Source organism: Choristoneura fumiferana, chromosome 8, assembly GCF_025370935.1.
Source record: "Choristoneura fumiferana chromosome 8, NRCan_CFum_1, whole genome shotgun sequence".
Taxonomy (NCBI): Eukaryota; Metazoa; Arthropoda; class Insecta; order Lepidoptera; family Tortricidae; genus Choristoneura; species Choristoneura fumiferana.
The window spans coordinates 11503070-11530012 of record NC_133479.1 but is presented as its reverse complement, the minus strand read 5'-3'; the positions used below and the strand labels follow the sequence as shown (position 1 = coordinate 11530012).

Genomic DNA, 26943 nt, shown 5'->3' with positions numbered 1-26943 from the left:
AAAAACATAGGTTTAACCCAAGGTCCCAATTCTAAATCTTACATTTATACATCTATTTAAATAAAAGAAGAAACTGACTGACTGACTGACTTATACATAGATCAACGCACAGCTCAAACCGCTTGGTCTAAAAACTTAAAATTTGGAATATATGTTCCTTAATAGGTGTAGACGCGCACTAAGAAAGGATTTTTCGAAATCCCACGGGATAGGTAGGGAATAAATGGGATTTATATTTTCACTTCGAAATGGCCCTATTTCAGTAACTTTAATTATTAGAAACTTCAAATTTGGCATGCAAGTAGCTAATACTAACAGCTAAAAACACTTTTCAGGATTTTACGAAATTCCCACGGGATAGTGAATAAATGGGATTTGTATTTTCACTTTTAATTAATGACCCTTTTTCCGTAACTATAATTATAAGAGACTTCAAATTTGGTAAACAAGTAGGTAATACTAACAGCTAAAAACAATTTTCAGGATTTATCAAAATTCCCTCGGGATAGGAAATAAAATGGGATTCATATTTTCACTTCAAAATGGCCCTATTTGCGTAACTATAATTATTAGAAACTTCAAATTTGGCATGCAAGTAGGTAAAAACTGGTTCAAAGATTTTCCGAATATCCCACGGGATAAAACGAATAAAGAGGATTTTATATACTTACCAACTGAATCAGAAAACGCATAAGCTAAACCAATAAAACTGGGGACTGGAGATTTAGCAAACTGATGTAAATCTGGTAACAATTATTTAGCAGTGACATCTTGCTCATCCTGGCGAGGATCGACTCCGAAGAAGGGAACTCCTCAAAAGTTGATGGCACACGCAAAAGGCTTTACATGATTGTTAATTTTCAATGACAATGCGCTTATATGATATACATCGCCTGATGCTGCAGCCAGGGTCGCCTGCTGATGACGGAACTCCTCAAGGGCTGATAGCATAGATACGAAATTTTACATGTACGTTCAACGAGCTGACACAATTACTTTGCTCACCCGCGACCTTTATGATAGCTACTTTTGTGCCCATGCAATGTGTGTTCATGCAGTTCCTCCACCTCCACACTGTAAGAACACACAAATCATACAAATCCATCTATCACCACCACCACTTTACACTGACGCGTTTCGAACTCAACCAGAGCTCATCTTCAGAGCAACACAACCGTTCAGCATGCTACGGTGTGAAAATTTGGCATAGATGGACCTAAAGTAATGCAGAGGTGCACTAGGGCAAAGATTAGAGAAATAGAAATAATAGGAAAATATCTCAACTTTGTTTGTTTCTTTGTTTGTTGGGGGTCATCTCTGAAACTGTCCCTGATTGACATTAGACTACTTTACTTTAAAAAAAATTGCAAACTTTCCGCAGAATAAAAATAAGTTTCAACTTTGAGGCAGATTTTCAAAATTATTTCAATAATAGAAAGCTACAATGTGTCTCTAATCGATAATTAAGAATATTCAAATAGATCATAACAGTAGTTCATGTCCCGCGGGAACTTTACAATTTCTCGGGATATAATCCTATATCGTGTATGAAGTCGGGGGCAAAAGAAACGCGTAGTAACTTTAACGTTTTCTAAAATTCCAACCCTCAATCAGCGAAGCACGGTTTCAAAGTTGGTAAGAATCATAATTAATTACGTAGGTATGTAGGTCGATTTTTGTTTTACAAAATTTGCACCATCTGTCTAAAAGAAAATCTGTCCGTATTTGTATTTCCATATAATTCTCCGAAAAATTAATCAAAACACGAAAAAAGGATCTCAGAAAGTAAATGTATGTTACTCCAAATTTAACGCGAGCGAAGCCGCGGGCAAAAGCTAGTTCTACATAAACAAGGCAGAAAAGGTATACCATTTTTTTATGGCCTTGTTCACAGAGGGATTCCTGACGACGTGCTCATTCGACTACTTTACTGACGATCAGGACACGAAGGTTTTCGTGGCATGTATCTTCGTCTGGAGCTACTGCATCCCCATGTCACTCATCTGCTACTTTTACTCACAACTCTTCAGCGCGGTAAGTCTTAGTTGGCTATGCCTACCATATTGAAAATACACGTAGGCTCCTTCAAACTTAACTTAATGAAGGTGTGGTATCAGAGTACTAGCAAACAAGAGGAAATGGCAGCGTGTCAAGTTTGCATAGGTACATATGTGTTTTAAAATTAATCTGTAACATTTTAGCGCTGGTTGGGTTTGTATGGCTAAGTAAAGGTTCTTCGTCGGTTTCTTATTTTATTTCAAACTGTTATCAAACCTTTAACGTGGTACCTACGTATGCTAAATATCTCATTTTCAAGCCAGCCTTTCTGTTCAGCCAGAGTGATACTTTCAGTGTGTTTATGGTTTAGACTTAAAGTTGATTTAGAAAAATATACAGTTCGAGACTGTCGACTTCTTTTATCATCGACAAAATGGTTTTCAAAAGGCCCATAGCAAAGACCCAAAGTGAGCAACAAATTCTAAGTTCAACAACGACAATTTTCGAATTTTCTCCACGTGTGCCTAAACTACACAATAGTCTCCCCCACTTACGAGTATTCATAAACGCAAATTCGTTCCACGAATCAATTCCGAAATACTTTCGTGTTAGTAACGCTCAGGAAAAAGCTTTTTCTTGTTTGAAATGGCCGTTCGCACACACCTAAATACACATGAGGTGTTATTATGATCGATCCTTTGCGATTTACTTAGAAATGTGGATTTCGGTGACACATCTTCATTCGCGTCTAAGCTAAGTATAATGACTTAACTGATATCCAGTTCCACTGGACCCTAAGATAGGTAGATAGATACTCGTATATTTGTTATCTTCTGAAAAGTTGCATTATATAGGTACAGAATCTCGTACCAGGGTGGAACCTTTGTGCCTACTAATGTATTGTTGACATCCCATACATTTTCCTAAGAAATCATAACGAAATACATATATGAAAAGGTTCCACCCCGGTACGTGATTCAGTTTCTTCGCCTGGTACACAAGTCTGGTAATTGTAAGAAATTTGCGAATATATTGTCATGCAAATGATAATGAATAATAATAATAATCGAAATACAATAAAATGCCCTCTAAAAAAATTTACAGAGTTACTCTTATCCCGATCTCGTGGAAATATCGGGATAAAAAGTAACCTATGTCCAGTTGTGTACATATCAAATTTCTTGCGTATCCGTCCCACTGTTTTTTTAGCGTGAGGGAGTAACAAACACGCTCGCATTCACGTACTCACAAACTTTCGTATAAAATTTATAATTAGGTAGTTACCATTAATCATTTTAATCAATAACGTTTTTAACGTTCACAAATGTATACAAGAATCTTCCACAACTTGAAATATTTCAATGGCAATACAACAAAAACATCTTCATACTCATATACTCAGAAACTTCCACAATCCCTATAAAAATGGGCACACCCGTCGCCTTGGACCCAAAAGGTAGTAGTGACCATTCCATTGAGGCCCCTGAATAACTTCGAAAGGTTCCTTTATTATCGTGGCAAATGTAAAATTATAATGGACTTATTTAAATTACGTCATCACTTGATAATATTTCAAATTTATATGTTAACTTTTATACTGAAATTATGAAAAAGATTAAAAACCCGACTGCCTCAAAAAATCTTTAAATAAAAACCAAAACTGAAAAAGCAATTCTAGTAGTCTAGAACTCAACAGTCGGTTCTTCATAATGTTAGTTTAACTGTAATTTCTGAACCTGTGTGCTATCTGAGTTAGCGAATGGCCAGCGCCCTACGTTACCGCTCAATATCAGCATCACACATCTCATCTGACCATTGATCCAACTAAAGTTTAAAAAAAAATGGTTTGACTTTTTAATGTTTCCATCCATACCAATATTTGTAAAATTTATTATAACTTCAAGGGAAAAGTGTACAGATACTTGGCCGAGTTAAGAATATTAAAAAACCTAGCGAGATAAGTTTTTGCAGCCGACAACCGAACGGAGTTGAAACTAAACTGTTTTAAACTTTAAACGACTCGCGATCGAGTCTTATCCACTGATGAAAATAGTTGTTATACTTGTTATGCAGTTCGAAACTAGCACGAGCGTTGTTATTGTTATCATTCGCTAATTTATACCTAAACAACGTGTTTTTCTTTATTTCCGTTAGCTTCGACAGACAGCTCAGTTTAATATTAGGTAGGTACCTTTTTCCCCAAATCGAAAAAACCTCCGCAAAGTAACGCCTGATTCAATAAATTATTTAGAAGTTTCTTCTTCTTCACAATCATTTTAAAATGCTTTTAAAATTCACAGTTTGTAGAATAACACTGATTTAACACGTAAATAAAAGAGATACAGGTGCAGTTCACGATGACGCGTGCCGTGGTTCTTATTACAATGTCATTAATGTCTAATTTTTAAAAACTACGCGTCTTCGTGGATGGCACTAGGTATACCAACCAACCTCTTTTTGCTAAATTTGGTCGGTACTAAATATAATGCATATAGAAAGTATAAAGCAAAACATTCTTGGGATTGTCTGAATATGGGACGGGTGAGCAGCAATTTAATAAATAATATTCAACCTTAAGAAGCCGTGAAGCTTTAATTCGCCTTTTTTTAAAATTACGTCTGAGGTCGTAAGCTGCCGCTTGAGTTCACGGCCTGAGAACGACAGCTGAGTGGGAGTTGACAGAGGGAGTTAGAAATAAGTATTAAAGCCAGTAACGTGTTATGTGAAAATTTCACTGCCGTACATAAAATTGAGCAGTTGAACAATCAATTGACATCTTTTTATGAGATATCAGAATACGACTCACTATAAATTTTGTATGGCGATAGCAAGCTGTGACGTCTTAACACAATTGTTTAATTTTTTTATGGTTCCGTAGTCCTAGAAGGAACCTTTGTAGTTTCACCATGTCCGTCCGTACATCCGTCCATGGCTTACCTTAGAGAATGTTGGTGCAGGCAGACTATCAGGCCTCCGCAAATTATCAGGCCTCCTCTCAGACTGACTGTGCGGCTTGGGAACTTCACTATCTAATTCAACCTTCTTCAGGACACATGTGCATTGCCTCCTCAAGCTTTCCTTGTGCCAGTCAATTCATGGTATTGAAATTCTTCACGGACATGTGCATTCCTCCTGAAGTTTTCCTGCACGGTAAACTCATGGTAAATTTCAAATGTAATTCGTATCTCCGAAAAACTCAAAGATGCGACGCCAAGCTCGAACCCATGACCCCCTGCTTCAGAGGCCAAATCACTAGGCTACCACGATTTATTTTATACTAGCGGATCTAGGTTATCTCGCGGTGGCGACCTCTACCGGAATAAATGGCATCCTATGTTGATCCTTGGGGTTCAAACTACCTATATACCAAATTTCATCAAAATCGGTTCAGAGGTTTCGACGTGAAAGCGTAACAGACAGACAGACAGAGCTACTTTCGCATTTATAATATTATATAAGTAGGGATAGTAGGGATAGGGATTAGTAGGGATTATAAAGATAGGGTAAAGGCAACTTTGCCTTTTGCTAGGATGCATGCAAGGCAGTCCTTCTGTAGAGTCAGTCAGTATCCGACGTTGCAAAAGTCGAGTAGGTAATATGGACTAAGCTTGCCTTTGCCCAACACTAAAACGACTTAAAAAAATCGAATCTGTCTGTTGTGCTCACAGGACAATTAATAATTTTCTTCCGACGATTCCTTGACGATTCCCGGAAGGACTGCTTCCGTCTTATTTAATTGGCTTTGGGACTGTGAAGGGAATAGTACAGCCGATAAGGAATGAACGAGTCGCGGGAACAAATCGCTTTAAAATTGGGAATAAATTCGACTATCCGATTAAGTTGGTTACGTTCCGAAATTGAACGTTGTTGAAGTACCCACTTGTATCAGCGGCTTAGAAGTCGTATTCAGTTTTTATTTAAAAACTCTATCTGATTGATTGATTCGCGTTACTTGCGAATGTCTACACTACAAGACGTTACAACTATGGCATCGGGTCTTTGAAAAGGGCTTATACACTTTTTTTTTACATGAAGCTTTCATAAAAGGCCGGCAACATATACAGTAGAGCAAAACTGGATCACCTTGGTCATGATCAATTTCGCTATAATTTCTTTGACAAATGTATGGGATGTCAACATGACATTTATAACATAAAGTTTCCATCCTGGTATGTCATTCAGTTTCCTTGACTGTACCAATGACTCTCCGTGAGTAGTTGTTACTCATGAGCAGTGGTGGTGATCATTTCCCTTCAGATGACCCTTTCTCGTTTTCCTCTTTCTCATAATAAAAGTAATAACTGAATACATAGAAGTAGTTTATTCAGAATCGTGAAAACGTGGCCGAAAATACGCAACGCACGACTCAAAAAATTACGCTCATCTAGCTTCACCCTTAGCAAAAATTCGAATATTTTATGAATAAATTAATAGAGCGGGTTCTGGATGGAGTTGTGTACTTATGCAAAATTAGAGGACCGCATTCTGTGAATAGTTTTGAACTCAGAAAAGCTTGCTAATTATGATTCTGAATGTTGCCAGGATGTCCGGTGGTACATTTTTTTTATACCTGAACCCCTAAAACATCATGTAAATGGACTGAAAAAATGCTTTTAAACCATTTTAATAATTATTTTCCTGACAATTTCCCATTTTTACAAGCTTTCATTAAACTTGCAATGTATGTATGTATCTATGTCTGTATGGTATAAATGCGCGGGTCAAATCTTGCAAGTTGAATTTGACCCACTTTCAGTAGCCGGATTGACTTGAAATTTGGCATACTTATGTAAATCTGATGACAATACAATAATCGGATAGTGACATCCAGGTGGTCCAACTAGGATCGTCTCTGAAGGACAGAACTCTTTAACGGTTAATGGCATCGACTTGAAATTTGGCACGAAAATGTAAACGATAAAAGTACAATCAACAAAAAGTACAGTCAGCAAAAAAGCTTGTATTAAAAATAAAAATAAATATGAAATACTTTTTTCTTATTATTTTAAATAAAAGTTATCAACTAACTCGGTATATGTATAAAAGCTTGTAAAAAATGAATATAATCACGAAATTATTCATTAAAATGTTCCAAAAGCAATTTATTCAGTCCATTTACATGATGTTTTATCAATCAATCAATCAATCATTTATTTATTTCTGAGAATATGGTACGTTTAAGGGATGGGATTAAAATAAATGGACCACCCGAATCATTAAATCAAAACATCATCAATCAAAACTATTCACAGAATGCGGTCCCCTAATTTTGCATACGCAACTTCCCTCGACGCCTGCTCTATAATGTAATTTTTAATGTAAAAGCATTAAACCAACTGAAAACAAGAAAAAAAAATTGAAATTGGGTAAAGTTTCCATAAAAGAATATTTTTTTAGATTAGTAGGTAAGGTATAGATCTACTGGACATCTTACCTCGATATCAGGATGACACAATACAAGCTCATTATTCAATGTTCCTTTGTCTGTGACTATAGTTATGAACAGTAATTTCCTTTCATTTTCGTTTAATGATGTATTAACAAAGACAATGTATGAAAGAAATGTTTTATAATTGTGTCGAGTCTTTTATGTTATGTAAAATTAACAGCCAGTGTCTCGATCATTACCTAATCGAAAAACATGGTATTGATTGACTATTAAGCAAAATTGTGTTGGAAAATCATAACTATTTTTCTTTGCGGAAAAAATACATATACTAAGTTCAGTCATCATTCAACATTATTTGACAACCAACTTAGATGTTATCTGAATTTTTACAGTTAGACAACAAATATGCACCTACTATCTCTTTTACTAAATTTCAAGTTTCTAGAATAACCTATGAAAAACCTGGCTACTTCTGGTTATTCTAGAAACTTGAATCCAAGCCGGGGATTTTTGGTTTTTCGGTGACGGAAATTTGTACGGAAACATCTATTTTAATAACTGCAACTTTTGATTTAATTTGAATGAGAAAGTAATCTATTCCACTGTTCCAGGGGGTAGCAGACCTATTTAAGTATTAAGTTATATTTATCAATTTCAGCTTGATACCTCCACACGTTCCTGAGAAAAAGGGTATTTGCAGACGGACGAATAGACAAAAAAGTGATCCTACAAGAATTTGTTTTTTTTTGCGGTACGAAACCCTAAAAAGAACGCGACAGTGTCATCCCACCAATTTCCGAATTACTTAAGCAACTTTCCCAGCTTCCAGGAAATGTAACCTAAATATCCCTGTAATGTCCATGATTGTTCCATTTCCACTCCCCGTTCGGAAGGTGACAAACTTTAAAACCGATTTCCGTCCCGTCGCTCAACGTAAGCCCGTTCGCAATAAGTGTAGCCAGGTTTGCCGTTGTTACGCCAGGTCTGTAATTTTTTTGGATAAATTTAGCTGCTGTACAGTTTATTTTCTCAATCATGACATGATATATTATATTGACGTTGTGTTACAAATAATAATGGGCTGGGAAGTATCGTGCTGCAGGCGGCCTACAAAGAGATTTCATAAAATTTTCCCGGCCGCTGGCTGGTAATGCGACCGCCTTTTGTTTCAACGCGAGTTCTGCGGCCCTTGCCCGCTGCCAGCACCATCGCCCCAGCCGCCGCGCCAGCAGCCACACAACAGGGCGACGAGACTAGCGTTCCGCCAGCTTAATTTCTTGATTTTTTATTTTATTTCATGTCATGTTTGAGAAAAGTACTTTACATGCCTCGGCCGGAACGTGGGTTTGTCGGCCTCTACAGTAATGTACTATTAATGCTTAACGTCAAATGTGTATATTACGAGAATGCGACACATGTAACAAGAACATAACCAACTTAGAAAAGTTTTTCATACCCCAGCATTGTCATTTCAAAGTGAAATATCCCAAAAATAGCTGAGCGGATTTTTATTAAACGTAGCTAAGAACCACCGTAAGTAAACTCGCTTTCACGTAAAGAAATTGCATTCATATCGCTACCCTGTGGGAACTATGCGATTTTCCAGGATAAAAACTGTCATGTTTCCTTTTCAGTCTCAAACTATTTCTACATAATATCATTTCATTTAGATCAATTCGGTAGTATAAGCCGCGAAGAAGCAAGTAACAGACAGAGTTACTGTCGCATTTCTTTTAATCAAACCAGACAGACGATTCTCCACTGACATTCTCCAGATTTGTGCAATCTAATTAGCGTCTCACTTTTGTGAAAAAAATATTGTTTCAGCCTTCTTCATCTTTAATGATGCTTACCACCATCATGTGGCCCACTAACTTTTACCACTCCATTTATAATCGTACATAAAAACGAACGGTAAGTACCTAACTACTAGAATTCAAACTGATGATGAATCCTGATGATGATGATGAAGCTATATTTTTTATTGCTAGTGGTACGACGGATCTTGCAACTCCTCTGAGAAAAAGACACTTGTAATATATTTAGCCATTTCTTACACACTAACCTGGCAACACCACCCACTTTCTTTCCGTCCAAGATTTCTTGTAAAAAGAGGCCGCCCACTTTGTAACGATTCTAATCCCTAAATTGTTTGTAACTTTGCTAATTAAATTTCAAATTAAAGATGGCTGGTACGGGACAGTGGGGGGCTATTGGAAGTCCATTAATGGTGAATAAACGGTACCGATCTATGATAAGCACAAATTAGGGGATGGATTGAGTTACGATGAAAAAAAAGTTGGGTTAAATCCATTTTTACGACGAATATTGTTTGAATGAATGATTCTTAGTTAGTAGCTGTAGTAAGAGGACCGCGTATTGGGGCGACAAGTTGTGTTACAACATTAAACACCTGAGAATCTCGGTACAATCGCGATCCATCTCAATTGGAGACCTAGTTGACACCACCGATCAATTGACTTTTTTTAACTGTCGAAAAACGATTGCTCCATTTTTTAGGGCAATAGCAATCAGCAACGCTACTTGTCTGCCACTCAATTGGCAAAAAAATCCAATTTTGCAATTAAATTAAGTCGGAGGTTAATGTGACAAACAAGATAACACACAATACAATAAATAATAAGAAAATATCAGTTCTAATTTTACAGTTACCTAGTTAAAAATATATTTGGTTGTTAGGCATAAATTGCCTAAATATTTCTATTATAGTTCTGTTGTCTTTTTTTTTATTCGACTGGATGGCAAACGAGCAAGTGTGTCTCCTGATGGTAAGAGATCACCACCGCCCATTAACATCTGCAACACCAGGGTATTGCAGATACGTTGCCAACCTAGAGGCCTAAGATGGGATACCTCAAGTACCAGTAATTTCACCGCAACACAACATTGCAAGCACTGCTGCTTCACGGCAGGATTAGCGAGCAAGATGGTGGTAGCAATCCGGGCGGGCCTTGCACAAGGTCCTACCACCTGCACTGCCTGTCTTTGAATAGTCTGGGAATAATAGATCAATGAACGTCCCAATGACATATTTAATTTAGACGTATTTTTCTTACAATTATAACTGTTTGTTTCGTTTATAATTTATATCTCGCCATAAATTACAAATTAACGTCAATTATACTGTAGTAAACTAAATATTTTCGGGGAATGACATTAATTTACCAACAAGCAACAAAAGCCAGTGCCCCGCTCTTAATTCTACTTGCATTCCTCATGACTGCATTTTGCTCAATCATAAATTCAATGCATTCAGGAAACTATTTTGCAATAGACTAGTTCAGAACTGTTATTAATCTGAACTCCGTTTTGCGGCGCTCCATCGTTAACTAAAGTGCGCTAAGTAACTTATACGTTACTAGCTTATGCCCGCGACTACGTCTGCGCGGATTTAGGTTATCGCGCGGTGGCGCCCTCTACCGGAATAAAAGGTATCCTATGTTGATTCTTGGGGTTCAAACTACCTATGTACCAAATTTCATCAAAATCGGTTCAGTGGTTTCGACGTGAAAGGGTAACAGACAGACAGACAGACAGACAGACAGACAGAGTTACTTTCGCATTTATAATATTAGTAGGGATAGTAGGGATTTACTCGGTCAAGGATTTTATAAACTATATTCTTTGCCTTTCATAAATGAAAATCTGTACAATATTATGTATTCACTTTGGCAGTTATCACTTTAAAATTATACTCTACTAATAGAGTCGGCAGCGTGCCGGCTAGTAGATGAATACATAGCGATTTATCAAACGTGAGTGTCACAATGTGTCACATCTTTAAGTAGCTTTTGTGTGATGTAATCTGTGTACTAATACTGTACTTAATTTTTTTTAATTTTTAGGGTTTCCAAGACAAAGGGTGTGACCCCATTACTAAGCCTTCGCTACCCGTGCATCAATTAACTAACGCCGAGTTTTAAAATATCTACCTATTGATTTTGTAGTAGGTACATAAGTACTCTGCCTCCAATTAAAGATATTAACTGACTTTCTGCCTCTTTCTTCCAATAAATTCTCTGTAGCATTAGTTTAAACCTAACCAGTGTTTTCTTGGGCAGAATAGAAGTGGTATTAGGTATTTGTATTCGAATCGAATGCACGAATTCCTAAACGGAATGGCTCAGGAATGTTATAAAGGAGAAAACGGCGAGCCCCTAGCTTGTATTGGCGACTGTACACAGTGTACCAGGTTAGAACAGCGTGTTAACCGCCAAGTTACTTTTCAGTTGAAAGATTTCAATTGGGTGTCAAATTAAATTTAGGGACGTAATAGCGGGGCCGCAGTGCTAACAAATTATAAATGATTCTTAGAAAGCCGCAATGTAATCATGGTTTTCTTATGAGTTGTTATTGTACACGGAAAGTTAAATCAAAGCTTATAAAAATAATGGTTTGGACCGAAGCTTCAGGCAGAGTGAAGGTTAAATTCATATTTAATAAAACCGGGCAAGTGCGAGTCGGACTCGCGCACCGAGGGTTCCGTACACTTTCATAGGTATGAAAACGGGAATCGTGTGTTGCAGATATTTCCCGCTTTTTCGAGTGATTTAATATATCCAGTGTAAGCAGAGCCCTGCTTCTAAGCAAAACGTACGCAGCGCGGGGTTATATTGGTCATTGATATTTACAGACACATAAAAAATCAAGATTAGTTTTTTTCTAGTTGGTTGTGTTCTAATAGCTACCTTCACACCAGATTTCAAGTTTCTAGGACAACTGGAAGTACCCTATAGGTTTTCAGTGCACGGCAATTTGTATGGAATCACGTTGTTTAATGACTTTAACTTGTCGTGAAGCGACAATTAATAAGAAAAAGCCTAACCTAAACAAAATAAAACGGAATAACAATTTTATTAAAAATTAAAGAATAACTATTTACAACAATTTGGTAAAAAATGTGGAGTGGTGATAAGTGAGTGAGTGAGTGAAAATGTATGTAAATGAGTTTGGAGACCGGACACCGATGATCGAAGAGATTGCAGGGATGTAGCGCTCCACGCGCCTGGAGATAGCGCTCTACGCGCCTGGAGGTAGCGCCCCACGCGCCTGGAGGTAGCGCTCTACGCGCCTGGAGGTAGCGCTTTACGCAACTGGAGGTAGCGCTTTATGCAACTGGAGGTAGCGCTCTACGCAGCTGGAGTTGGCGCGTGCAACGCCTGGAAGTAGCGCTCACGCCGCCTGGAGATGGCGCTCGCACCGCCTGGAGATGGCGCTTGTGACGCCAGGAGGTGACGCTCGCAGCGCCTGGAGGTGGCGTTTGCAGCGCCTGGAGATGGCGCTCGCAGCGCCTGGAGATGGCGCTGGCACCCTGGGCAACTGCGCAGACACAGGCAGCAGCAGCAGGCGCACGACGACTTTATATTTTTTAAACGCGTAGGCTTGCAGGATCCCGGGGCTATGCGGCCCCGGGATAAGGCCTTAGAGAGATGTTTTCGTATCGAAAACTGGAGAGAGACTGAATATATTGTGCGTTTGTTCCGCTTTTATAGCTTTTTGCGGAGATCCGCGCTCGACGGCAGCTGTGGGATAAGAATGCGAAAAATTTTGAATTAAAAGTAATTTTTTGTGGATGGCCAAGACAAAAAGAGTATTTTCGTAGAAGTATTGACAGAAAAACATCAGACCGGTAACAAATTTGAACAGAAATCGCCATGACAACCAGATAAACAACGATGTCAAAACATGTCAAATTTTGGTTTCAAGCTCCTAACAGGGAAACGGCAAGGTTTAAGTGAAAATAAAAATATTATTGATGGAGGAAAAAAGGACGCGCTTAGGCGCGCGCAAAGCCCGAAGTTGTAGAGTTTCGGAGAACTAAATAAAAGACCGAAAAAGGTAGACTCCATCAAGACCGATTTAAAAAGTGCTAAAAGCGTGAAGATACGAAGTGAAAATGATTTGTTATTGTGTTCTTATGCTTTAAAAACGTTGCAGGGTCCTACAGAAATAAAGGTGATGTAAAATATCCAATTTTGAGGTGAATGACGGAGAACCAAAACAGATGTAAAAATGAACTTAAAACAGTGAAAAATGAAACGTAAGTAGCATAACACTACAAACTTTTGATTGCGTTGACTTAAGGCGCGCTTATAGAAGAATTTTCGGTATTTGGGGGGGTGAAGCAGACGACGCGGCGGAGGCGAATGCGGGGCGTCCAGCGCAACGCCCCGCGCGTCTGTCACGCAGCCCGTTGACGGCCTTATTCTGTTCGTATCCGTATTCTGGTTAATGTGAGTTCCGGATTTTTCGTTAAAATTATAATTACACAATTTTCGGTTTAATTAATAAATTCTTCGTTTAATGTAAATAGTCTTGGTAATAAAGAAATAATTTATGCCTCTTCATGCCCACAGTTTAATTTGTAATGTAGGTAATGGATATACATTAAGACTGAATAGGTAGACAGACGAAATAAAAATACATAGGTAAATCAATACAAATAAAAAAAACAATTTTATTTTAATCTGAAAATCTAGATTACAAGCTAGGCAAATCGATACATATAATAAAACAGTAAAGAAAAAGTTGTCTGTTCACTTTTAACAAATCAAATCAAATCGTTTATTCAGTAAATAGGCCGCAATGGGCACTTTTACACGTCATTTTTTAACTACCAGCGCTTTAGGAAAGACCATCATTGCCAGGAAAAATGCGCAGCAAGAAACTTGGCAGAGAGTCACTTTTTCAAAATGTAATACTTTAAAACTACAGTATACAACCCTTACCCAAACCATACAGTCAAAAAAATTAATGTAGGAACCATGTTCTTAGTACCCATAACACAAGCTTTGCTAAGCTTACTTTGGGACTAGGTCAATAGGTGTGAAATTTCCCGTGATATTTATTTTATTTTATTTATTTTATGTTCTAAGAAACATGTGCGAGCTGTAGCCAAAGATAAAAAAATATGTCTTAGCGCACAGAACAACTTTGACAGATATAAAGATTATGAGTATGCGTAAAGTAGTTATTGCATCAATACAAAAATACAAGTCAGAACACCAGAAACCAGAAGCAATAAGAGGTTGCATGAAAAAATTTTTTTGCAACTCACACGTAGCCGTTTTCCACGACTTGGCCTCACTAATTCGCGGAGGAGCAAGACAGATATTCCATTTTTTTTATTTATTTTTTTCAATAAGAGGTTTTAGAAACGAAGTTAAAACTCCGAAGTTCAGAACTACATCAGAACTGCGTAAGAACTGCACTCCGATTGCCTAAAATGGCAGTCCTCTGACAGTCGGGTGCAGTGCTGATGCAGTTGCACTAACTGCGCAATAACTCCCATTTTGCAGCCGGATTCCAGTTGGAGTGGAGCGCATGTTTTTGACAATAATTTACTAGTGCAACCAAATGCGACCATCTTATTTTATTAAAATAATTTATGTTAAATAACTTGGCTGAATGCAAGATATTAACCTTTGCCTGCAATTAAATGAGAAAACTGAAACTGTTGTGTCACTATCAGAAATGTCAGTGAATCTGCCAAAGGGATCAAGCAAGGCTAAGTACTACGAAACATGAAACTCGAAGTTCGTGTCGTGCGGTCCCTCTGACACTTATACTATTTAATACGAGAGCGAGAGGGACGGTACGATACGAACTTCGAGTTTCGTAGTAGCCGCAAGGTTCGCCGCATGTTCGCCGTGAGTAGTATAGGTTATACAACGTGCCTACAATTTGTGCCTATGGCAGTCGCGGTAGAATCTGGACGAAGCCGTCCGCATCCGTGAGCGCCAACCAGCTTGCGGTCGTAGTACGAATGTGAAATCCGCTCAGCAGGGCTACTACGAAACTCGAAGTTCGTGGGTTGCGGTCCCTCTGATACTTTTACTATTTACAGTGGCGTAGCTACCAAGGGGCTAGGCGGCGCAGTGCCCCGGGGCCCTCAAGCTCAGGGGGCCCTCGAAATTCTGCTTTATAGCTGATGATAAAGTTGCTTAGAAAGTATTTGTATATATAATGATTTTACTTCAAAAAACCTTACCAGTTTTGATAGCAGTGGGCCCCATTTTTTTATTTGTCCCAGGGCCCTAGGTTACCTAGCTACGCCACTGACTATTTAGTACGAGAGCGAGAGGGACCGCACGACACGAACTTCGAGTTTGGAGTTTCGTAGTAGCCCTGCTGACTTGGCCCGACTCCGGCCGGTCGATTAGTGTGTGGTAGTGGTAGGTACTTACCATTTAGGTACTCTAATGCTTCTCATATGTGCTCTGAGTTCACTTATGCGTTTCCTCTTTCGCTTAACTTTTTTATTACTGCGATTACCTTATTATTTGCTCTCAAAAGTAGTACTAGCGCGTTAGAAAAATGTGCACAGGTCCGTCGTCGACTACGTACACGCGTGTACTGGCGACTGGGAAATACTTCGCCGCCACCGCGCGCTAGAACCGTTTTATTTTGCCAAAGACGAAATAAATTGGTATGATTGATGTACTAAACCTATTGAAAATCTATGAAGCATAAATGTAAATCTACTAAAAAACTATTTAATAAAGCAAATTTTGTGTTGATATTCATAATATTTTTCATAATATTTGGTTTAACGTGTAAATGAAGGCTCTTTTTCAAAAAAATAATCTATCGAGGTTTTTGTCAGCAATCGTGTTTTTGATGAAGTCAAAAACTAGCTAATAGACTGAAAATACACATATAAAAAAATTGCAGTTGTAAGTATTGTGTAAGTATATTTTAAATATTTTCTAAAATTGTAGTTTTCACTACGTACAGCGCCTTAAAAGTTTTTTTTTTTTCAAGGCTTCAAGGGACCGTAAATACTTATGAGTATTCGATATCAATTTCAGCTTGATAACTCCACGCGTTCCTGAGAAAAAGGGTCTTGACATACGGACGGACGGACGGACGGACAACAAAGTGATCCTATAAGGGTTCCCGTTTTTTCCTTTCGAGGTACGGAACCCTAAAAATCGAGCACAGTGAAGAAGTAAAGTAAGAATGCCTAACTGTTGATAAAGATGCGCCTCTCCAGTTACTTGCACATAAGACTACTGTTAACAAAAATGTTAATATGCGCGCCAGCTTCGACCGTCTGCCTCTTTATTCGTTCCCATTGTGTACAATCGCGGACAAAATCGGGTTAGCAATTTTCTTTATAATACAGGTAATCTTTGCGGCTGCGGTTGACAGATGAACTGAGCCCACGTACCTCCGAATTTTCTAATCAGGAGCGGCCATTTTTTCCGCTCGTCCTTTTGTTTTACCATTTTACTTTTGTGAAAGGATGACAGGTTTTGTTGGTCCGTTTGTCGGCCGGGTTTATGAATGTTAGCGGTATCGGGAACAATTAATTTTCAAGTATCTATCAAATGATTTGGTTTGCTTTGGTACATTGTTTCTTTCGAATATCGGATAAGTACATTAAAGGATGAAGACCAAAAGGGTGAACCACTTTGAATGGCTGTTAACCATACTAAACATCTGACTGAAAAAAAAACCGATGTGGCACGAAAGTTACTACGTATGGGTATTATCTATCGTGCCACAACAGAAAACTCATGCTAATTTTAACAACCGTCATTAAGGTGTCCAAAATTCGAACTGTCCCTACCCTAAAATGTTTCCTTAATTCCAGAATTGGATAATCAAAGGCTCACTATTCTCAAGGTTAAATAAAAAAAAGGTTTGGAACTACTCTTCTTGTAATTTTATGTACATTAAATATATAAATTAATATAATAATTAACTACTTATCACAAGACACTTGCAACCCAAAATTTTGTAGCCAAACAATTGTGTAGGTAGCATAAACGCAACCGAGCAAATAGGGTCACTTGTAAATGGTCACCACAACCCATGGACATTAATACCCGCAACTTCAGAGGGTTGCAGTTGCATTTTCAGCTGCAGCAGCTGCGCAGATATAATCAAATATTGTATAAAAGACAAGGAACACTGTATGCCTCCACAACAACTAGTTGAAGCAAAAACATATTGTACCCTACAATCTCAATACCTACCTACATACATGGTGTTAACCTGTTTCAAATAACTATCGATTCAGATTGCCAAACCACTAAAACGTAGCTAACAATGGTTGGTCCATTAAATGAACCGTTCTTTGCAAACATGTAAATCTCTTCTTCTTTGTCGTATCGCTCTTGGCAGAGCGGTCGTGGTCACATTGAGGCGTCCGCGTCGGTGGTAGAGGCGGACACAGCTCTCCGTACGATCTCCCGCCATACCCTTCTGTTGGCAGACTGTCTGGCACAGTCAGATACGCCGTTTCCTACAGCGGCCTTCACTTGGTCAGTCCACCGCAAAGGTGATCTACCGCGCGACCTGGTTCCCTCCACCTGTAATGTAAATCTAAACATGTATAATTAGTTAAGGTATCTTAGGTTAGCTAGTTATTTTGTCTTCTTGTTAACTGTTAATTTCATGTGTTTTATGTAGGTACATAAATTAATTACTTTGCAATTAATCTGTTGCATAGACTTCCTAAGTATCATAAGGTCGGGGCGAGGTGAATCAAACCCGGGACCTCAAGCTTCAGTCAGGTTCTCTAACCACTTGGCCATCCGGTCGTCTCGAGTTCGAAACGCGCCAGTGCAGTGTGGTGGTGGTGATAGATGGGTTTGTGTGATTTGTGTAGGTATGTTCTTACTGTGTGGACGTGGAGAAAATGCATGAACACACATTTTTTGCATAAGCGTATCTATCATATGGTCGCGGGTGAGCAAAGTAATTGTTTTAATTAATTTAAATTTATTTGATTATATGTAATGTATACCTACAACTCTAAATACTTACTTAAACAGTGTACCTACATTGAGAAATTGTTTGTACCAGAATAGCGGAAACGATGGTCGTTTATTAGCTATGCGCTGCTTCCTCTTGATAGTGATATCGACAGCTTAGGATATACTGTTTACATTCAGCTAAATACCGACCCGATATTTACATATATACTAGACACAATTGTATATTGACTCCACTGTACACGATGGCTTGCAGCAAACCACAGGAAACGTTTTCAAGAGGACCCTTTTGAGATGTAGCTTAGGGTTGCCAGATGGTCGAGAATCAAGTAGTAACTACTTGGATTCTTCTGACCATTTTATGAGGTTTGTCTAATCTCGACATGTTTCTGTCTTCCAATCGGGCAACCCTAGATCTAGATGCTAGGATTTGGTATGTATGGTACGAATGTTTATAAGTAATTTTAGACATTTTAGTATTTCGGAAACTGTAGAGCCGTCATAATAATTAGTAAATATTAGTTTGTAGGTATTTGTTCTTTATTTGTCAAGGAAGCGTTGCCTTTTATGCAGGAGAAAACGCAATGTAAGTATCTTTAAGGTGCGTCGATACTAACGGCTCTTAAATACAAAATAATCTTATCTTACTGTACCTAAAGCTATTTTCAATTACTTGTGTTATCTCCGAACTAAACCTGAATATACAATTTGTACAGCCTAATAATGAGTTTTTTAGGCCGAAACATCAAATTTAAATTAAATTTCTACCTTCCAATATCAATCGGGGTTTTCGTCGAATTTTAGGAAATGGCAGCCAATTAAGAAGTTCTATGAAACAGGAGGCAGATATAATAAGTGGGATTGCGTGATTTTGAAATGTATCTAGATCTCTTTGAATCAGAGGGGCTTCGCTGCGAAATTAATTTATTTTGAAGATCAAAGTGGATTTCCCTTCACTCTGATTTAACAAACTAAAGCCGCTCAATGTAAACGTATCTAAAAGGTGGAAAAATGTTTTGATATTTGGTTGGGAGCCTGTATTTAATACTAATCTCTACCTATATAAAACAGTAATGACACTGTCATTAGTACTAAATACAGGTTCCCAATCCCAACCAAATATCAAAACATTTTTTGACAGTCAATGAATGATAGCTTGACTAATACGACGTACAGCATAAACCGTTGAAGCTAGAAACTAGAATAGAAGACATTAGTAAAGATTGGACATTTTACTTAGACATTTCGCGATTTGGACCACCCGAGACTTGGACGTGGCACGACTTAGACGCTGTAAGACATGGACCTCTTACGATGTGGACTTAATTTCGGCACTTGATAATTTACGACTTTGACGTAAGATATCCAGCTGGAGGGAGAATTTTTTAAGAACTTATAAATACGGGAAAAGAACTAGGCCATTTTTAATTACCACCTTCCTTTACCTACTATTTTTTTATTGCAGGTACTTAATTACCGATCATTTTCCAACAGATTTCCCTAATTTCCCTTAACATGTCTGTAACAGAACCCAACACATCCATAGCTGATGAAAACACTCGCAACCGCACAATGGCCGCGATCGCGCCAAATCCCTGTTCGTAGTTTTAGGGAACGATGCTGTGGTTTTAAATGCAGTCCGCAAATGACATTGTTGTTCGAAATTCCGGAATAGGGGATGCTTTATGTCCGGCATTCCCGGCAACTTGACATTAGTTAGTGTAACGATACCTAGTTTGGATTTAAGTATATCCTGATTTTATTTTATTTTTAATAGTTTTCTCCGAAATCTTTTTCTAGAGCCCATTGAGTAATTTGTTGTGTTACGCTCGGGTTGGTAGTAAAGACAAAGCACGAATCAGAGAACGATTCCAGCCCCAGCTACAGGCTAGGTCCATCCGTTTGAGAGCTACTGTGCCACAGATAGACAGACAGACATATAGGTGTGAAACTTAAAATGCCCCTCTTTTTGCGTCAGGAGTTGAAAAACAGCAAGCATGGTTTACCGAAGACCGCTGAAAAAATTGTTCTGAAATGTTTAATTGTGGATGACAAATGTTTCTTTACGTTTAAATCTGTGTTCAAATGTAACGCAAATGACTACATCTTAATTCAAAAAAACCTTTACATGGATTTCAGTCAACCTAACCAGAGGTTCCTAAAGTGAGACCTAACGGGGGCGTCCATGTTGGGGCGAATAAAAATGGAGATTATAGTAGCAATGTATACCTAGTAGTAATGTATAACAAGGGGTTTACGAAACAGTAAAACTGTGAAAATGGTCTACGTACGACAAAAAGTTTGGGAGCCTCTGAGCTAACCTTACCATCTGCTGAGATATTCCGGGTTAGATTTATAACACATTGTGTATTTCAATTTTTGTTATTTTCAAAGGTACGCCTCCACGAGCGAATGCTCCAAGAGCAAGCGAAGAAGATGAACGTAAAGTCCTTGGCTGCGAACAAGGAGGACGCCGGCAAAAGCGTTGAGATCAGGATCGCGAAGGTCGCTTTCACCATATTCTTCCTCTTCATCTGTGCCTGGACGCCGTACGCCTTCGTTGCCATGACTGGGGCCTTTGGAGACAGGTAAAGAGGCAGATACGACACGCTTTTAAAGTCCATATCAGCACCATCACCTAGACTAGTTTCTGGCCAAGATATTTTTTAGGCGGCGATGTAGACGGCACACATTAAAAACGTAACGCATATGTTGAGCGAAGTGATCGAACCTTTAATCACATTTCCCATTTCAAAGCGGTTACCAAATTTGGTTACAAGATATGGGAGTAAAGGATCAGACATCACACGCTTCAGTCATAGAACCTCGACCAGTTAAATTATATGCATTGATACCACTTTGCATTTATATTGACGAAAATGTTATATCCTTAATCCTTATTATACTTAATAAATTAATAATTAATAAGAATAACTATACAGGCACAACATCCTCCTGAACAAAGATTTCCCTAATGCGGTGTCCCCCACGCTAAATCCACTATTTTTAGGTACTAAATTAATATCTCATCATGATATCATATTAACTGATATTCGATTAAAAGTTTGTCAACATTTCAAGGGTGTTTACAAATGGTTTACCCTTGAAATGTCGACAAACTTTTAATCGAATATCAGTTAAAAGTCAAAGTTTCCTATTTTTTCATTTCATCGAATATTCATTATCTCGAATGATTAAAATAAGTATTTTTAAATCACCGATTTTTAATTTCTGGAAATATTATTTAATAGATAGTTTATTTGGCAGAACTTAATTTCATATTTTATTATTTCATATTTTTCGAATGAAATTAATTTATTTCTTTATTTTTGCAGCGATTTATTTTTGTTAGGGTCGCAGTTCGAAACTAACCTAACCTACTTTTCTGGTAGCGATTTATTTTTGTTGGAGTCGCAGTTCTAACCTAACTTAATCTACTAGCGTTTTATTTTTGATGGGGTCGCGGTTTTAACCCACCCTAACCTAACCTACTTTATGGGTAGCGATTTATTTTTGTTGGGGTCGCAGTTCTAACCTACTCTAACCTACTTTTCTGGTAACGATTTTTTGAGGTCTTAGTTCTTCTGGTGTTTTATAATAATATGCGAAAGAAATAAACAGCGATATTTAGTTGCCCTGTTTCATGAATAGTTGATGAAATGTATTTTAAGCAAATAATAATCCTTGTACTGTTGTTCTAATAATTGTTGTAATATGTAATGAATAGTCGATAAAGTGAAATTACTCGAAGAGAAAATATTAGTATTGAATATTCTATGGATTGTTTTCGATGAAATGAAATTCGTTAAATAGTTAGTCGACATTTCAAGGGGCACCCATTTTGAATACTTGAACTTACCAACAGGAGCCTGTTAACCCCTGTGGCCACAATGATCCCCGCCGTCTGCGCCAAGGTTGTCTCCTGCATAGATCCCTGGGTGTATGCCATCAACCACCCGAGATACAGGTCAGTGACCACCAAATGTATAGTGAACATTTTCAGGAGAGTGAGAGAACCATGAATTAGTGGATACAAATCGGTTCATTACCTATTGACGGAGTTCAAGTAATAAACATGAATAAAATACAACCGAATCAAGACCCTTATTTTTGTCAAAGCCGATTGCTTCAATCTTTTCTAAATTGAGTGTAGACTATGCTGAAATCTTAATGTTTTTTTCTCTAGGGCGGAGCTGGAGAAGCGCCTTCCATGGCTAGGAGTCCGTGAGCAGGACCCTGATGCTGTCTCCACCACCACCAGCGTCGCTACCGCCACGCCGCAGCCGCAAGCCGAAGCCTAAGGCTACCTGACAAAAAGGACTGATGCAATCAATACTACCCCTAGTTCTGCCATTATACGATTCTAAAAAATTGGTCGGTCCCTTCACACGTTTTATAAGGCAGTGGTCGGAACTCATTTGTTCTGTGAACGCTTAGCAAGGTACCACAAGTTAAAATTAAGTAAGTATATAGTAAATACAGGGTGAAATCTAGGACGTAATACAAAATTAGTGTTTCGTGCTCAGTTAATGCTGGGTAATATAGGTATAATGCATTAACTCTATTGTTGAAATAAGTCTGAAAACACTAATTGTATTACATCCTAGATTTCACCCTGTAGGTATATTATAGGTCTCATTGACACATTTTTATATAAGGTACCAACCTTCCTGAATAGCAAAGCACTTCAATGTGTTTTATAAATGACATTGTACTGCAGTTTTAGATATGAGCGAGCATGCTGTACCATTCAATTCAAGTCAACTGTTTTCAGGTAGCTATTTTTTTTCTGACAGTGAATTTTATTATTGTTTTCTACCTTATTGTACCTATAATGAGTTTTAATGTACCTAAGTAATAAGACCGCTACAGTTAAATAATCATAAACAGAATTACAGATCACAATTTTTCATCGCCCTTTTCCAAAAACAAAGTCCACGTAAAATGTAAAATGTTTTACTTGCTGAAAATTAAAACAGATTTTTGGAGCAGAACATCAGCACCCGCTCCTAGGCCCCTCGAGACCCAAAGATAATGGAAACATTAACGATTCTGTATTTCACATTCAAAGAGATGGCGCCGTTCGTACCTAATAAAAGAAATTATTACTGCCCAAAAACACGCTTCCATGATTTATTATCTTTAGCAATTTAACAGAGATTCATTTGGCAGATCGCTTTTTTGAGAAATGTTCGATAATTAAACTTGAAGGACTTGTATTGATTGCTTCAGTTCTAAGAGTTAGGTACTTAGTTAATTAACATTTGTTTAATCTGACATAAGAAAGCTAAGCCTGAGGAAAAAAAACCGAAATATACGAGAGAAGCTTTTTCTAGCTAGGATAGCAGTCAACTTTTGTATAACTTACTAACACCTAAGTATCCAGGCCTTTTTTCAAGCTCAGCTTTCTAAAGCTACAGATTAGTCTTATATTAGAGCACGAATCTCTATTATGTACGTATAATTTAGGGGTATGATAAAATGACTTGATTCATGAATAATGACGCGCTCGCTTAATGGACTCCGATGACGCCATATTTTTTTTACAATGGAAGCAATACATGAAAATAAAATAAAAAAAGATACGGACCGAACCCGACGACAACGGCTAACGATTTTAAAGCAAATAAAGTTGAATACAGCAATGAGTAATGGTGTTTTCATTTATTAATATTTTGGCGCGTTAACACAAACAAACCATAAAAAGTGACCTCCTATCACTACCACCCTGAGAATCTTTCCTACTTTTCTATCCCAGCCTATTTAAATCCCACTGCCTTGGCACAGGCCTCCTCTCAGAATGAGAGGGCTTGGGCCGTAGTACCCACGCGGGCCCAGTGCGGATTGGGAACTTCACACGTACCATTGAGTTACTTCACAGGTGTGTGCAGGTTTCCTCACGATGTTTTCCTTCACCGTAAAGCTCGTGGTAATTTTCAAAATGTAATTTCGCACATGCATTTCGGCAAACCACTAGGCCACACGGCTTCCTACTTATTATAGGTACGTAAATGCGAAAGTTTGTGAGTATGTGTGTAATGTAAGTAGGTATGCGAAGGTATGTTTGTTACACTTCTGATCTGATATCAAATATCTACAGATAGCTGGACATCCTGAATAAACACATAGACTACTATGTAATCCTACCTATATTCCGACGGGATCGGGATCAAAATTGAGATTTAAAAATTTATCCCCAACCCCTGGGTTCAAGGTTGTAAAATCTGGTACGGTCGATGGTTTTATAAGTTTTTAAGGTAAGGTCAATGAGACCGCGATGTAATTTTTGGGAATATAGTGGACTCCCGAAATATCAATTAAAACTGCTTGATTACACGAGCAAAGTCGCGGGCAAAAGCTAGTAAAGACTAAATTATTGATACTAAGATATTTAGAAAAAGGTCACGCGTAAATCAAAAGCTTAAAACGCCTATCGGAACAGGCATTGGATGAAAAGCGTTCGATTGTCTCTGAAGACAATTTTATGTCCGCATTTGAATTTTTATGCGGCACTTATTTTGAAAACGACTGATCTATTAAAAGGGGCTTTAAAAGTATTTAACGCGTTCGATACGCTCTTGGCTCATCGCTTTCCAGGATAACATTGAGATGTTAAAAAATAAAAGTGATCGATTTTTGAAAACATGCCGATTAAAATACCTAGTAATAGTGGCCTAGAAAAAATTGCTCAAATTAATTATCACTACTCTACTAAAATGTCTTATAAAGACATCTCTCTCCTTCTGTTCTTCTTAGAGAAGGACACGCTGAGATAAACACACAGCCAGCACGAGTCGTATTTTTCTGCGCAGAAACGTGAACAGCAATCACGCTGGCCTCAGCACATCCGCGCGCGCTGTTCCCGCTTTGTTACCAGTTAATTAAATTTTGCCGATCGCTTTAAGAATGAACCCTACAAGATTTACACTAATTGATTTCGACGACAACGGGGATCTGAGGCCGTATTGCCTTACGTTTCTGACGATCGCGATCGCAATCAAATGACAGTTTTTGTATGCGAAATCTGTCATTTGATTGCGATCGCGAGCGCCAGAAACGTTAGGCAATACGGCCTCTGATCGATTGCGTTAGCGGGAATTGTCACTAAGTATTTTTTTGGATTGAAAAATGTTTGTTATGATATGATCAATGATTCAACCGAGTTAGTTGTGTTACCATATCTCAGTCCGATTGACGACCGGATGGCCAAGTGGTTAGATAACCTGGCTACGAAGCTTGAGGTCCCGGGTTCAGTTTCCGCCCGGGGCAGATATTTGTATGAATAATACGAATGTTTGTTCTCGGGTCTTAAATAAATAAATAAATAAATATCACGGGACAATTCACACCAATTGACCTAGTCCCAAAGTAAGCTTAGCAAAGCTTGTGTTATGGGTACTAAGCAACGGATAAATATAATTATATAGATAGATACATACTTAAATACATAGTAAACACCCAAGACCCGAGAACAAACATTCGTATTTTTCATACAAATATCTGCCCCGACACGGGAATCGAACCCGGGACCTCAAGCTTCGTAGTCAGGTTCTCTAACCACTAGGCCATCTGGTCGTCTTGGATGTTTAATATGTATTTAAGTATGTATTTATCTATATAAGTATGTTTATCCGTTGCCTAGTATCCCTAGTACAACCTTTGCTTAGTTTGGGACTAGATCAATGAGGGCTATCGTTTTTTGTCTCACTAGATGGCGCACTGTTGCGTGAGGTTTTTAAGTATGGCTTTCAAAGTCTGTTATTACGGGCGTGAAAACAAAGTTTAGATTAAAATCATATTTAATACATCTTAAAACCGTACCATAAATATATCGAGCATGCCACAGTGTTGCATAGTCCCCGTTTTGTTCGGAAAAAAGGGAGGACAAAGGTTTCCGAAAGACAAAACTGTCTCAAAACACAGACATTCATTGCCCCGGAACGCATATTTGCCATAATTAATTTCAGATATTGCAAAATATTCACAAAATTATTCTAATTATAAATAAACTCGCGTAGCTCACCCAAAAACTATGAGATTTGACATTTCGGAGACCTCACGCTACACTAGCGCCTCTAGTGGCGAATTCATACGCGATAGCCCTCATTGGTGTCAAGTGTCCCATGGCCATCCGGTCGTTGTCAATAGGTAAGTAATCATTTTCATTCAAAGAATGTGCTTCTATGAAAAATAATTTTTTTAAATTATACACGGGTGCCAAGCTAAGTACCTACTCTTATTAAATCTATAAAAATAACATTTCGCCGCCCGTTAGCAAGGGTAGGTACGTAAGTTTATTCCGTAGCCACGTATAATAATAACACAGCACATCATGTAGTATACATGAAGTTCAAAGCGAAAGTAAGTAACGACTAATTAATTAAACGCTCACATAACACAGCAAACAGAAAAACACACGCGTCACACTTCACAAAAATGTACCGCCAAAAAAACAAAAGTTTCCCGCGTAACCTCCTTTGAGGAGTTCGCCAAACTCATTAGGTGCTGTACCTAAGTTGTAAGCCCTGGGGCGCGGTCCCGTAACATAAATACAGAATACAGCGCTTTGAAGAGAGATGTTTGACGTTCAGCCATACAGCGATATGAATTCCTCGCATACCCCAACTTCTACGGTGGTACCAACTTTGACGCGTAAACAAAGGTTCGTCCTCGTTGACGTTATACAAGATTTTAACTGGAACTAAAACAAGGTACTTATACAAATCTTCTAGTATTTACCTTTCGCGACCTGAGGAAACTACATAGCATCACACGCTTTTTAGGTAGCCATCTAGCCATTATACAATTAAC

The 26943-nt window shown here is 38.2% G+C and overlaps 1 protein-coding gene across 1 annotated transcript in view; it reads left to right on the top strand.

Moving 5' to 3' along the window:
• LOC141430509 (opsin-3) overlaps nucleotides 1-23780 on the top strand; it is a 48991-nt gene extending 25211 nt beyond the window's left edge. The window contains exons 6-8 of the mRNA XM_074091229.1: nucleotides 20527-20720; nucleotides 21998-22099; nucleotides 22319-23780. Coding sequence (XP_073947330.1) covers nucleotides 20527-20720; nucleotides 21998-22099; nucleotides 22319-22433 — 411 coding nt within the window. The 3' untranslated portion in view covers nucleotides 22434-23780. The remainder of the gene's footprint in view (nucleotides 1-20526; nucleotides 20721-21997; nucleotides 22100-22318) is intronic.
• The last annotated feature ends 3163 nt before the right edge of the window (nucleotides 23781-26943 follow it).